This window comes from Stegastes partitus, unplaced genomic scaffold, assembly GCF_000690725.1.
Source record: "Stegastes partitus isolate 25-593 unplaced genomic scaffold, Stegastes_partitus-1.0.2 Scaffold398, whole genome shotgun sequence".
Classification (NCBI taxonomy): domain Eukaryota; kingdom Metazoa; phylum Chordata; class Actinopteri; family Pomacentridae; genus Stegastes; species Stegastes partitus.
The window spans coordinates 149,508-165,181 of record NW_007578129.1 but is presented as its reverse complement, the minus strand read 5'-3'; the positions used below and the strand labels follow the sequence as shown (position 1 = coordinate 165,181).

General features: G+C 38.7%; 1 protein-coding gene across 1 annotated transcript in view; it reads left to right on the top strand.

Moving 5' to 3' along the window:
* Positions 1-418: 418 nt before the first annotated feature.
* LOC103359810 (ephrin-A2-like) overlaps positions 419-15,674 on the top strand; it is a 145,258-nt gene continuing 130,002 nt past the window's right edge. Inside the window, exon 1 of the mRNA XM_008285344.1 lies at positions 419-1,953. Coding sequence (XP_008283566.1) covers positions 1,787-1,953 — 167 coding nt within the window. The 5' untranslated portion in view covers positions 419-1,786. The remainder of the gene's footprint in view (positions 1,954-15,674) is intronic.

Here is a 15,674-nt window from a genome sequence, read left to right as displayed (position 1 = left end):
AAGTAATAAAAAAAAAAATTCTCTAAAAAATTCTCTTTCTCATTATTCTGGCATTTAGCAAATAGAAATAATATTGGTAATCCTAACTGACCAAGAAGAGGAAAAGTTTAGTCTGATTTAATGTCAGACAGTGAGAAAAAAAAGGTTATGTGTCTTTTTATGCAGTGTATGTAAACTTCTGGTTTCTACTATATATGAAACAAATTCTCCACTGTTCAACTTTGATGCAAGGCAAAAAGGTGATACAAACTACAAGCATTTGACATTTAAGTTACATTTCACAGGCAGTATTCTCACTTTTGTTGCTTTCTGTACATTCATTGTGAAAAAGGGTTGTCTGTTATTATTTTAGTTAAAATTCAGCTCACTGTGTTTCATGAAGTTCATGTAATTTCTGTGTCTATTAATCAACTTACAGAAACCCTCAGAGGCACATTATTACTTATTTCTTTTATCAATGCATCTGACAGCTGATTCTTTAAAAATTGTATTGATTGAGTTAGTGTCTAAAATGTCAAAAAGTTGTGAAAAAGTCTGCTGTTATGTGTCAAAGCCCCCAAATAACACATTCTAGCAAACATTAATCTTTGGAACATTGGAGTGATCTTTTTTTTCATGACTATTAAAAAAACAAAAACAAACAAACAAACAAACAAACAAAAAACATTTTATCTGAGGACATGATGTGGGTGTTGAGGGTCAGCGGGGGCCTCAGCAGGTCGATTCAGTTTGAGGACATCAGTGATCATGGTGTTATGGCCATAAACTTCCCTGTCCCATATGGTGACGATGTTCAGCTGTCCACATACTTTTGGTCACGTAGTGTTCCGGTTAGAGAAGGAGCAGAAGGCGGAGAGGCGCCGCCCTCCAGGACGCACCGGGAGCAGCAGTTTGGAACTGAGCCGGTAAGCCAGACAAACGCTCCTCCTGCTGCTGCTTCTAAACTTTCACCAGGATTTTTTTCTTTGTTCTTGTCTTTCTTGGTCCTCTCTCTCGTCCTGCTGGCTCGGGTTAGTTGCAGCAACAGAAAAAGGAGCGCGAACCTCGGAAAGTTTGGTTTCACGTTCAGACATAGGACGGAGCCGGAGAGGAGAGCCGTTCCTGCTGCGGACTCACGGCGGGGTCTTCAACTTTTAGAGCGGCTCCAAACCAGCGGCGGGGACAGTTTGGCAAAGGTCGCGGCGCAACTCCGGTGAGCGGCTCGGTGCTCTGAGCTGCTCCTCGGTGACACTTACGAGTTTGTGAGACAGCAGCAGACTAAAAGTGTTGAGCAGTTACATAAGAGACACAAAGACGACATAAATCGTGCCCGGGAGCCCCCGCGGTCAGAGCACACACGGATCCGGACTTGTGCTCTGCGCGCAAATGTGGAACTGAGTTGAGCAGAGAGAGAGAGCAGGACTGCGGTGCTCTTCTGGTTTTGACTGAGTGAAAATGAAACTTTGGGACAGTTGGTCCTATTGGCCGCGGATTTGGAAGAATTTAATTGTCTTTGTGGTAAAACCGTCGCCGTGAAGATTTATTCGTTCTCACATGAAGTAGTGATTCATGCAGCGGTGCGGCAGTATAAAATGGATTCTTATCAGTCTGCCTGTTGGGAAATAAGAAGTTAAGCGGGAGAATGAAGCCAGTAATCACTGATCATTGAGTATCGATCTCCTCTGCGGATCTAAACTCAATACATTTGATTTGGTCTTGAACATCCGGAGCCGCAGAGTGGTTCATGTGTTCTGGTTCTCCGGCCTGCGGGTCACAACGCGCTCAGAGCTGAGGAGAAGACACGCGAATGTTCGCCGGGAGGCAGCGCGCCGCGCCCCTGCACATGGAGCTCTCCGGGCGGCCGCTGCTGCTGCTGCTGCTCGGCCTGCTGCTGCTGCCACTCTGCGCCGCTGTCACCGACGACCGCATCATCTCCGACCGGTACGCAGTCTACTGGAACAGCTCCAACCCCAGGTCAGTCCCGGGGACAAACAGAGGAGAGCAACTTAGTAGGAAAACACACAAACCTGGAAACATGTTTTTTTTTTTTTAATTCAAACCCTCTCAGTTTTTTTGTGCGTTTCGGGACAAACCAGTCCACAAGTAAATTCTAAATGAGAGAAACCGTTAAAGCTTTTAATAATGAATAGCAGCAGGCAGCAGGAACATGTAGTGCTGTACTCATCTGCTGGACGTCAAGTTCGGCAGTAAAGTCTCCTTTTATGTCCAGTTGTTCCTGATTTGCAGACTTTTTTGGATGTGTGGGAGTTGAGCTTAGCGAGTGACTTTTCTTGTCTGTCTGGGTGAAATTTCTGCACATTTGTGTCACACAGGAGGAGAGCAAAGGCACAAAGAAATGACTTTATCGGTCCATCGTCTTTTCCTTGATTTAGAAAAACGAAAACCAGCAGATAGCAAAAATAACAGGAACCACAGGTTTTATTATAGAGCTGTAAAGGAAAAAAGAGGGGTGGTGGGGGTCTGTTTATCCCACAACAGCCACTAGATTCAGAGTTTATGGCGACAGTATGTTTAGTTTCCAACATTCCCTGTGACAGAAAACCCAAGCTAAACCATAAAAACTATGAGGAAAGGGCCTTGAAATAAGAGACGTGAATGAGGGTGATTTTGTGTGTTCAGCTGTTACAGTTCTAATAAATCAGCTGTATACTGGATCAAACCAGGAGCTCCACGGCGTAACAACAACACCAGAGGGGCACGTTTATTCAAAAAATCTATTAAATTAATACTAAATGTCATCAGGCAAAATGCAAACATGTCTCCTTCTTGTGAAACACATCAGAAGAGTGAAGGTTGTGAACAATACACTCTGCAAAATATAAAATGGGATTTGGACTGTTGACCAAAACAAGACATTTGAGGACAGCACCTTGGATGCTTTTTTAGTGTCTATTGACATTTTGTAGACTACGTGAATAATCATATTTGTGAGGCGAAGACATGCAAAGTTGACTGACAGCAGGCATGTGTAGTGTAGGAAACAAAGGAGAGAAGAACAAATGGTTGGTACGGTTTTGCCAAGTTTAAGGTCACATTTTCAAATGTCCTGTTTTTTAAAAAATATTTAGTTTGTTAATAAAATTTGACACAGAAATGCACAGAAAGCTCCCTTCAGAGATTTTGTCGAATTTCTCACAATGTTTTTTGGTTGATAAATGACTAAAATGATTAATTGATGATCAAAAGAGTTGCAGAATTTTCTTTTGTTGGTTAATCAACACTTACGGTGATAATCAAATAATCTTTATAAACAATTCTTAAGCAAAAATGTTTCTAGCTTCCTAAATGTGAAAATTTGGTGCTATTCATCTCCACATAGCAGTAAACTGGATGTCTTTGGGTTTGGACTGTCATGGATTGATATTTTAAAGGGTAAATAAATAATCAGTCCATGGGTAAAATAAGCCAGGGGGTCACTTATAATTAGACTGCTGTTAATCATTGTTAAATATCCTCCTAATTTGTTTTTGGACTAAATAATTAACCATTTGTGTATGAAAATCAAGATAAGAGAAATAAGTGAATGTCTTCAAATATCTTGGTTTGTTCAACTAGAAAATATTTAGTTTACAATGAAGTATGACAAAGAAAAGCAGCTGGAATACGACAATTTTGGACAACTTTTCACTAATTTTACTTTATTGAATGATGAAAGTAACTGCCCAGTAGCATTTTAACATGAAGCCAGAAGCTCAAATATTAGCATCAGATTTGACAATTTGAACATTGTCTTTGTCACATGGTGGGAAGCCGAATGCCTTTGAATTTGTGACTGCTGAAAAAATCAAGACATTTGAAGACAGTACTTTGATCTGTTGCAAAATCTAGTATGTATTTAGTAGTATTTTTCTGAAAACTGACTGATCTTTTCCATTTTACTTGATTATGAAAATAGTCAGTAGCAACACACGATCAGATTCAGTTCATGATGATAGGACAACAGATAAAATGACGATGATGAGTTTTAAGCACTAATTCAGCTGCCACAAAACACAGTAAACTTGACATTCCATCACTAAAGTTTTATTAAAATACACAAAGTGGTAAAACTGTCACTGACCTCTGACCTCTCCTGGCAGCATTTTCCTTTATTGGCTTTTCTCCTGTTTATATTCAGTAATATTTTCCTGAGACCTCACCGTATTCTGAGCCTGGCAGCAGAGACTTAACAGCTCTCTGTTCTGTCCTCTGATTGGCCAGCTGGTAGCTCTGTCCAATAGGAGCTTGTGGTGTTTGGAGTTTTTGCAATCTTGGGAGGTTATATGGTTTTAATTTGGAGGCTACAAAATGTTTAGATTTTTTTGTGAGACAGTTTCAAAATGTGAGTGAGTTTAAGAGATGCAGAACAAATAAAAATGTGCTACTACATAGAAATGAGCCACTGTTTGAGATGTCAGTGCCGAGCGAGACTCTGTGGCAGGAAAAGCTTTTGCATTATAATGTGTTTAAATGTGTGTGGTCCTCCAGATGTGAACAACAATATCCTGAGTTTCCAGCTGCCTGATCTTTAGTGTCCATGTCGTACCACAGTCATGCTTCATGAGCAGTATTCCACTTTTGAGCTGCATTTTTAACTTTTCAAAATTGATGTCTTCACTTTGGAAGTGACATATTTCATATAAGGACACATCTTGTGAAATGTCTCAACTCACGTGTGCCTCTAAAAGATATAACATCTGCAAGTTCAGGAAACTGGCAGAAACTGTTTGTGTAAAACCAGCCTGCTACAGCAAATACATTTGAAAGGAAACAAAATTGTTATTTTATGACTTTAATTAGAAAATGCTATTAATTTATGTATTTGATGAGTTGCAAATATTTTGATCCTGAAAATGTCAGTATTGTCAGTATTCGTTCTGCTAAAATATCTGATTATGGAGTCCAACATCCACTTGTGGTGTTAACGTTCTGGTTCAGGCAGCAGTTAAGGTTAGAGAATGATTGTGATTGGCTTTACCTTTGGATTCATATTTATTCGTATTGTCCCCAAACCACCGTATTTCCCAAAACTTAATGCACTTGTACATTGCGTTGCACCTAAATGTGAGTGGGAAAACAGAGCAGGTGTGAATCATTATTTCTGAGAGACCTGGCTGGTCGATGACAAAATGGCAGTTCCGCCTGCTCATTGAGTGATTACAACGATGATAGAAAATTCCACAATAGAGCATGTTCACATCTGGTTTTGGATGTAAAATGATGTTGTGTTGTGCAAATCTGTGTAATTCTCACTTATACAGACGTGCTAAACATGGGAAATGTATTGAACGTGGAATTTTACTACACAACTGATGCTGTCGCTGAATACTGTGTGCTCTGAAACACAGCTTAGCCACACTGAGACCGTCTTCCAATATCTTTGTTTTTCTTGTTTTTGTAAAAAAAAATAAATAAAAAAAATCCCATAAAAAATTTACAACTATCCACAGCAAGGTCAGCAAATATCTCCTCACTGTCCGCTGTGTGTGTGTGACTATGTGTGTGTGTGTGTGTGTGTGTGTGTGTGTGTGTGTGTGTATATAGTGGATAAGGTCAGTTTTGGTCTCAAGACTACATTTTGAAGGTCATATCTTAAAGTCGAATTCATTTTGCGCGCTCTTTCTGGTGTCAGTGTGCTACTTACTGAGGCGACTGGGACCCCGAAACCTTTGTCACCATCTCAGCCTTGATTATACTCTGTTATGGTTGCACACACATGCAACAGTGTGGTTGTTGCTTTTTAGGTGCTTTTTTTAGTCTGGTGGAGTGTGTTTGGAGGATTCTGTTCCATACATGCACAGTATGTCACATCAGCATATACTGCGTACACACTGCTGCCTCTGTAGAGTAGTTTCCATACAGACTGAACGCAGAGTGGTCCATACGGACTCAGGCAAACTTGAGAAAATAACAAAATGTGCATGTTTGGAGAGTATAACACTCACCCCTCACCTGAGAGATTTATAGCAATTATTCAGTATATATTATCCACCAGTGCATACAGTGTATGTTTCAGGGCACTAGTTTTGGTGGTGTTTCAGTTTGATTTTAACAGGTATCGTAGCACTGGCTCTGTAAATGGTTGAAAAGTGTCTCAGGCTGATGCACACAACAATGCAATGTCCAGCTGCTGAGCTTGTACACAGTATGGGAGCTACCTAAACACGCTAACTAGCTACATCTCAACAATCTTTTTCTAGAACTGTAGAGTCCACCTTTAACTTGAGAGTAAAAGATGACAAAGGAAAACAAGAAATCCTCCTGTCTGACGGCCTGGAGTCAAAGAATTTCTATTCATCGTATGTGAACATGGTTGTGATACTGGAACAAAAACAAGAATTCAAGGTCTTTATTGGTCACAAACACAGTCATACATGGTATAATGCGCAGTGAAACGTCCAGAGATCCAGCTCTTTGGCAGTGAACCAGTTATTGTCAATCAGCTAAAGTATGCTACCAGGATTAACCTTGAACGCTAGCAGACAGTAAAACACTTTTATCAAACATGTGGTATGTGTTAATGCTGTTATTTGTGAGCTTGGGTTGGGGTGGTTCACTGCACTGCGGTGCTGACCCTGAACATCGGAACCCGGACCTGCGTATGAAGATGGATGTGTTGATTGTGACATCAACATTTTGAAACCTCAAGTTTGGAATTTGGTCATCCCTTTGTTGGTCTTTGAAAGTGAACTGTCCAATCAGACTTGTGTTTGCAGGCAGAGCTGACGCTCCTGCTGGCTTTTAGAAGAATGCAGGACGAGAGCACTTCTGCGTTGGCTTTACTTTTACATCCACAGTCGGCGGTGAATCGCCAGCCTTTGTCAAGTTCCGGACTATTCCAAAAAAGCCATTTTCCAATGAGTTGACTGTGTCCCCACTGTTGGACAAAAGATAGCAAGGCAGTGTTATTTTGTACAGTTTTTAAAGCTGAAACTGCATCGCTAGATTTAATGGTTTAATTTAAGTGTATTAATAAAATATGGTACTTGTCTCAATAGAACATTTTTATTTAATCTATTTTATACAGCGTATTGACAGTTGCAGCATTTGAGAGATTTGCTGTTACAGTGACAATTGTGGTCAATTTGGACGTTTATTTATTTCTTTATTTATAGATGTTTACATATTTGAATTTAAAAAAAAGAAAAAAAAGTGGGACGCTTAAAAACGCCTTCAAATGTCACGTGTTGTTTAACCAGAAGTCCAAAAACAAACTATTCAGCTTACGATGAAATGTGACGGAAACAGGACACTCTCCCACCTGAAAGACAGTAGCCCGATCAGTTTGCTCGATGTTTTCACTACTTTGGGTTGAACGGTGACGGAGCGTGCCGTTGCCGTACTGTGTGTAGTGTTGCTGCTCACTGTTGTCCTTCCTCGTGCAGTAGACAGAAGAGTCATGTCTAAAAACATTTGAGTGTAAGTGACAAAACAAAATCGACAAACATCTACAAAGTTCAGCTGAAGTTAATGTGAAGCTTCAGGAATTCGCGATTTCCAGTGTTACTGCATTTTATTCAAAACAGGGACGCGGAATGAACGGAGGGATATTGTAGCCTCTGCTCTGCTGATTAGAAAAAAATAAGAAACATGGATAAAATACACCACACCCACACTATTTTTTAAGGATTCATAGAAAATAATCATCCATTCTGAAATAAACAGTAATATTACTGTGTTTTGCAGCACAGTATCAAAAATCTCCTGCTCATGGACCAGTAATACAGCTGATGCTTCAACTACTTTTTTTACTCTTGATTAATCTGCTGATTGTTTTCATGATTAAAAAATTAATACCCAGATAAAAAAAGATCCATCATAACGTCCCAGAGCACAAACGTTTATGTCCAAAACACAAATATTCCATTTTTTGATTGATGATGAGGAAAGTCAGCAAATTCTTTAATTTTAAGACAAAAATCATTGAATTTTCTGAATTTTTGCTGGAAACATGATTTTAAAGTTATCCAATATTTAAATATTTGGTGACTTAGTTACTGCCATTGACTAATTTTTGCAGCTTTAAATATAAAACCTGAGCAGATACAGAAGATTCTACAGTTTAAGTAATGTAGAAATTTGTGTTGTCTGTCATCATATCGTCCAGCCATATATCTGTAATTCATTGATTTTTGGGTTCCACATTTTATTCTCTGTAATTTTATTGGCATGTAAGACATGACAGTGCTCTGATCTCGTGTGCTGCAGCTTCTCTGACCTTATGTGACCACCTCGTATTTTTACTACCAGCTACTTTTTGGTACAGTTTGGTACTTTCCTCACTCTGATTGGCTGGTGAGCTGGCTGGTGAGCTGCTGGTTTTCTGTTCTTTGGACGTTTCTCCACTAAGTGTCTCAAACAGCAGCATTATTTCATATCGCTGCTATATTTTTGTGCTTTTCTATGCTGTGTGTCAGCGGAGGATCAGCAGTACAAATACAGTCAAATACACTTTCGCTGAGAAGTGATTTCTGTTAAAAAAGACAAAAGTCTTTTTAGTTGTTAAAATGCAGAAAATTTGATGTTGCATTTTGTTTTTTGTTTTTTAATTTACCAAACAATACATTTTTGTGAAATTCTTTCACAGTGTGATGAAACACATTTGTATATGTGTTACATTTATTCTGAAGGTCCTGTATTACTCACACTGCTTTTCATGGGCTCATCCAGAAGTATTCTGCATCTGCATTCATTGTTTTATGAGCTTTTTGAAAAAGGACATTTCTATAAACATGCCACACTTCAAATTTCATTTAAAGGTCAGTATCTTTTTCCACACCTTGCAGTTTGACTTTATCACAGCAGGTTTAGAGTTTTTTGGTGCAGATGCAGATTACAAAATCATATGTCCCCACTTGTCTTATGTCTGGGAACCTTTTTTGTGTCATTAGCTCTGTCTCTGCCTCTCCTTCTTCTGTTCTGCGATTTCTATTAGGGTCAAAGACTCTACAAAATTTGATTGAGTTTTTTAATGGACACAGTAAGTTTCCCCGAGTCCTTCCTCTGTATTTTCTTTCCTGTAATGTTCCTGAAGCGGCTCTCTGTGTCTGTGCTGCATTTTCACAAATGCTTCTTGCTGTCACTCAGCTCTTTGACGATAATGATCCTGCAGAGGCTCCACAAAATGTTCAGAATTAACTTAATGCCATCACTGTATTTTTCAGCTCCATCTCACTAATTCGGATAACAGATTCATTTCATTTAACTTCACAACAAATAGAACAAAAAAAATAACAGTAACAAAGGAGTAGGGCTACACCATTTAATTATTTTTAATTGCTAGTTAATCTGTCAGTTCATAGTTGTTTGTTAATTGTTAATAGTTTTGTCTACCACATTTATATTGTTACATCCCACAGACCCAAGCGAGGTCTTGAGATGTTTCTGCTGTCCAAAACCTGATTTTACTTTACTGCCACATGGCAGGGACATTTTTGCCTTAAAATGACTGAAACAGTTATGTCATTGTCGAAATAGGCTGAATAATCAATGTCACTCTTTGAAGCACCACCCTGTTGCCTGTTGCCCAGACAAATGTTTTTCATGACTTGCAGCTTTTAGTTTAAAAAACAGAATTGCTTCGATGTGTGAATGGAAAACCGCATCGTGTAGTAAAACCTCCTCTGTGTAGATGCTGCTGTGTGCTCAGTGTAGGGACTGCAGTTTGTGCTGCTGTTTCTATTATTTACATGTAAATGTTGTGGACAAAATAACAGAAACAGTCGTTATGCCACGCAGAGGTACGGACATATAACAGGGCTATTCTGTAGGTCAGGGCTTCGCTGTCAGCCACACCATGGAGCACAATATGTACTTTGTATTTCATTTGTTAAAGTATTTTATTTCATCTTCAGTTTGTTTGATACTTAAGGCCGAACAGATTATAATACTATTTGTGTTGTCTTGAATTTCAAATTGTTGATGAAATATTAGATGTTATAAGTCCATATTTATTTGGATTTAAGCGAGAGCGGTATATGTGTTTTGGGAGCTGCAGTAGATTTATGAGACATCATTGTAAAGTATAATGCAAACTGTAAAAGAGAGAACTTCAGTATCATCGTGCGATGGAAAAGCAGATCTGGCTGGCTTTGTTTTCCTGCTACTGCTGTAGTGGCGTCACTTCTGGCAGCCTAAAACTATTGCTGCTCGTATGATCAACCCAACAGACTTTCACCTGCTTATTTAAGACACAGACGTGTATAAATCTGACGAATGAAAGCCACAATAGAATTCACTGGGTATTTTAGACGTAGGTTATATTATTCAAATGAATGTTTTTAGTACAGATAACATCAAATGAACACGCTAATGACACAAGCACAGCAATTAATGTGCAGGGAGAGACGAACGGAAACTTAAAAAATTAAAAGATTTGAAAAAGATTTTAAGTAGACAGACACTTGAACACAGTCAGTCAGTAGCTGATCTGGTTAGAGCATGAATCTGATTGACTTCTGGTTTTAAATATTTGAAGTATGTTTGAAAATATGACTTCATATGAACTGGAATATTTCCTTCCTGAGCTGTCACTTGTATGTAAAAATGCATATCTGAGTGAGTTGAAATTTTGACAGTGTTTTTTTGGAAGAAAATTTCTTTGAGGAGTCGAAGGAGATGTGCTCATCCAGGTCACATCATGTTCTGGTCACATGTGCTGCAGAATGAGGCAGACTAGCTGAGGTTCGCATGTGACTTCACAGTCTTTGCTATTTGCATGGTCTTTGGAGTTTGTGGCCAAATACTTTTGCTGGAGGGCCATGTTTGGCTCCCACACCCCTGTGGGAAAATAATGAAGTGGATGGTAACGCTAGAACAGTGCACCTCCATGCAGACTTGTTGGATTAAGCATTCTCATCTGACCTTCAAATATGAGCAACTATTCTAAGTAGCTTTAAAAGAAAAAAATCTGTTTTCTACTTCTCAGAATATGATGATTTTCTTTGTCGCATGTTATTGTCCAATTAATAGCTTTTGTTTTGGAAAATGAAACATATAATCAGAATTCATCATCTTGGCTACTTCATCTACATGATGCAGAACACCACCATAAATCAGCTGCTGATTGCTTTACAACACTAGTTAGCAATACGGCAGCTGCTCCAACTAACGTATTAGTTTTTATCATAGAATAATTTGATCATCATCATCATGACTTAATTATTTAAAGCACAGAAAAGAAAATTATTTAGTGTACCATGATGTGAAAGCAGTGGATTCTCACATTTAGGAAGCTGTAATCTTTTATTTATTTTTTTTAAATTTGGCATTTTTGCTTGAAAAGAATATTGTAAAGATTAATTGGATCTAGAAACAGTTGGTGACTACTTTTCTTTTAGTCAGATAATTGATATATTAACTTATCTGTGCTTCCACAATTGAAACACTCAACACACATTTTTGACATTGGATTAACTAAATGATCAATTTATTTATCATAAAAAAAATTCATTAGTAATGACAGTAGCTGTTAGTTGTAGCCCTGCAAGAATCACATCCCTCAAGTTGCTGCAAAAACTGGAAAAGAAGTCACATGGTTAAAATAATAATAACAATCCTTTAAATATTAGTTAATTTTGTGCAGCTACATCAGCGCTGCACAGTCTGTCTACATGAACAAAAGTAATTGGTTAAATGTGTAATATTTTTAAATGGGAAAAAGAGCTGAATGTGGAGATCTCAGAACAGATGTGGTTGGATATGTGGAAAACGACTCACACCACAACACAGTCACATAGTTGGTGAGAATTCACATGGAAGAACCAAATTAGTTTTTTTTATAACACTTAAAATCACAAATAAACATAAGAAAATACAACAACCCTGTTGGAGACTGTGTGATAACATGAATGCAAACCACACACACATCTTTTGGAATTGTATGAAAATCCAGTCTTTCTGGGGTCGTATACATTCAGTTCTGTGCAAAGTACTGGGTTATGTTGTTCCCTGATCATTTCTTGTGTTATACCTGGGACATTTGGAAGGATCTGTACATGTTGGTGATCGATACCTGGTCAAGATTCTTATTGTGGCGGCAAAGAAAACCATCACTAAGAACTGGCTAAAAGCTGAGGCACCAAATCATAAACAGTGGTTGTCGATTATAGAAAACATCCTTGAGATGGAGAAGCTTTCCTTTAAACTGAAACTGACAGAAGAAGACTTTGTAAAAGGCTGGGAGAAATGGTTGAGATATACAAAACAAGCTTAAGCACTTATAAGTGATAGAAGAATGTAACTGACTTATCAATAGGCTGGGGTATTTGTGACCATTGTTTATATGTTGTTGTTTATCTTTGTTATACCATCACTTTCATGGCTTGTTTGATGTATATTGATGGTGATCGTATAATGGATGGATTTAAAATAAAAATATAACAAAAAAAAAAGTTTTAAAAAAAAGTGTAATATTTTTCTCTGGAATCATGGCCTGAATGATGAGCATTCCTGCTGATGGTCGTGTTTCTCGCCATATTCAATTCCTTTGTGTTGTTTCCCTGCAGACTCTCTGCTCAGACCCCTCTGTTTGGGGTCAAATAAAACATATTTTATTTATGACTGGACTGTTCTAGTAAATTAAATTATGAGGAAATGAAGTGGTTCTGTGTGGCTGCAGCGTCTCCCTGCTGCCTCACCGATGCCAAAAACAGGAAAACCCCAAAAATGTTAACCTTATTAAGGTTTCCTCAAAGCAAAAAACCTCCAGATATGTCCTGAGGCCAGAAAAAAAGCAAACACCCGGGTAAAGATTTAAGTGAGCAGAGTGGGAAGCTTCTGATGGATTTAATAAAAACCAACGTGTGAGTCTGACAAACAGCGGAAAACATGTGCTCACCCTGAACGAATCCAGCTCAGATGGACTGACTGTCTGCAGGCTCCATTTCTGACAGTTTTTTTTTAACAACATGGAAACTTTTAGAAACAAATTCTCAAATCAGGAGTCTGCACCTTAAGAAAAGTCATTTCTCTTTGTGTGTTTACTGACTTTACAGGAAATCTTTTTGATTTTAACATCAAACTAAAGCAAAAGCTTCCCCTGACCTTCAGTTGTATGAGATTAGTTCAAAGCCTGTGGTCTACGTCAGCTTTTCTAAACCAGTGAAAAACCCTCAGTAGAAATCCAAATATACGACTGTTCGTAAATGATTCGAAGTTGTCTATATAGCGTATTTACACAAAAACTTGAGCTCAGACGAAGAGCAGTTTGTGAAACTCAGTTATTTTCTGCAGCCACAAATCCATTATTCATATTCAGTCACATATGACTGGAATCTAACTGAGTACATTTTGCTCGCTGCTTGAGCAAAGCCACCTGCACACCAATAATCACGTCTGTGTTGTAGGTGTTTACGTTGGCTGTAGCGCCACTCAGAGGAGGAATTACAGGTGGTTTTGCAGGGTTGCTGCGTTGCTCTGCGTGCAGATGTGTACCTGATGGGGTTAAGTTTGAGTACTAGAAAAATCTACCATTTGATTACAAAGTTCACATCGACCTAACTGACAGCCGGTAACGGTAAGGTTCATCGTAAAGCAGATGATTAATGTGAATGCTTAAGACTGGGGACAAATATGGACAACAAGAAGTGGAAATACCGTAATTTCAATACTTACATGTTTGCTGTTGTGTGACCAGATGGCAAAATTCCATAAAATTTTTGCAGACATGCTCAGCGGTCTGATGTGCTCGTTTTCCAGATTGGATTTAGATTAAGTTTTGCATTGAAGAGTTATGTTATTTTGTTATCACTTTATTAACTTTCCCACTTGACTAGATACCTAGTTTTAAGAGAAGGTCTGCAATATTATGAGAGTGGATGTGTCATTTGACAGAACAGTGTTCAAGGACACTGAGATAAAGTCCATCGTTCACGTACATCTCAACATGGAGGCGGGTGGCTGGAGTACTGCAAACCAGAACCTCCTGAGCTTGACTGGTTAGAGGAAAATGCAGCACTGTGTCAGATTATACTTTAATTATTCTTGTCTGTGCTCACATTTAGCATAATCTGAGATTAATCAGCGAGAAGGCCCGCAGGAGTCAAAGGTCAAACACGTTCAGTAAAACCTGTCGTTTGGAAATAAAATGAACACACAGCACATGAGAAATACAGTTCTTAAAGAACTTAAAGTATTAAGTCATTTGATCACTCTGATAGGATTCATATGATTGAGACATTTGATGGAACACATTTATTCAGCTGAACAGAAAATCACAAGTTGAGTTTTTGATTTTCACTGATGATTTTGTACATTAACACTCTGAACCCCAACACCTGCCAGTATGTTTGAAAGACATATTATTAAAAAAAAAAAAAACTGCACCATGACGCCATTTATCAGAGTTAGAAATGGTACAAACACAAACTATTGTCAGATTGTCATCTTTCCAACAGTCCTTGAACTAGTCACGTGTAAACATTATGCATCAGATTATGTGAAAAACTGTACAAATTCTGCACTCCTCAGCACAACTGAGAAATGTGTGACCGAACCATGACTGACTCAACTTTGAGCAGCAGTTACATGACAAAACCTCAGGGACTTTTTGGCTGAACTGCAGGCTGTGTTTTCTTAGAGCAGACAAGTGAAACTATTTGAAATCAATGTTAAAAGCATTCGACATGTTGATTCCAGGATATTTCTAATTTTGTAAAATCCAACTTTTGTCTTTTCATTTTTATGACTTTACTCGGTTGTAGTGCACAAAAGACATTTTTGAGTTTTCTCTACATCTAGCCAAGCGAGTCCAGTTGCTATGACTAAACTATGAGAATCTAGCCATTGTTCTGTTTCCATTGAGGTGCAGGACTTTATGTTGCAGTGCAAAACGACCACATTGAGATAAAATGTAACAAGACAAAAAAGAAAAAAAACAAAAACACAGAAAGAGCTCGCAGTTCAGAGGTTTATGGCTCTTTTTAATAGTGAATCAGTGATGTAAGTCTATGAGCCTCTAAACAGCATCCTCACCTGTTTGTCAGCACTGTGAATCAGCAGATAAAAACTTGTCACATCTGATTGATTAAGTGGCTCATTAAGCCCCCTCCTACATGGTTTGGCAATTTTAAAAAATCCTTTTCCAGTTTGGTTTGTGTTGGTCCACCTGCATCTCTGCACCACTGGAGGAGAAAATGGCGGACGGTTTTGTACCGCGTCAACAGCAGAAATGCACTGCTGCTGCCACCATTTTGCGCTGCCTCTTAACTCCGGTGTTAGGCCCCTCCCTCCCCTCCCTCCTCTAACCTTCACCCCCAACCAGCATTGAAGATCAGCCAGGCATTGCCTCAGACAGATGGAAACAAGGCAGAAATAGATTTACTAAACACGGCAAACTGCTTCGACCTCTATCATCAGTTAAGTATATATGACAATTTCAGAAAATTCATATGGAACCATTGAAATCAACTGTATTTATTGATACAGGAAAGAATACATTTAAAAAATTTTTTTGCAGTATAATCCATGTCCATCCATTCATCCATTATCTATACACTGCTCAATCCTCACTAGGGTTGCGAGGGGGCTGGAGCCTATCCGATTTAGTGTGAAGGCAGGGGACACCCTGGACAGGTCGCCAGTCTATCGCAGGCCTACACTTAGAGACAGACAACCAAGCACACTCACATTCACACCTACGGACAATTTAGAATCACCAATTAACCTCAACATGTTTTTGGACTGTGTGGGAGGGT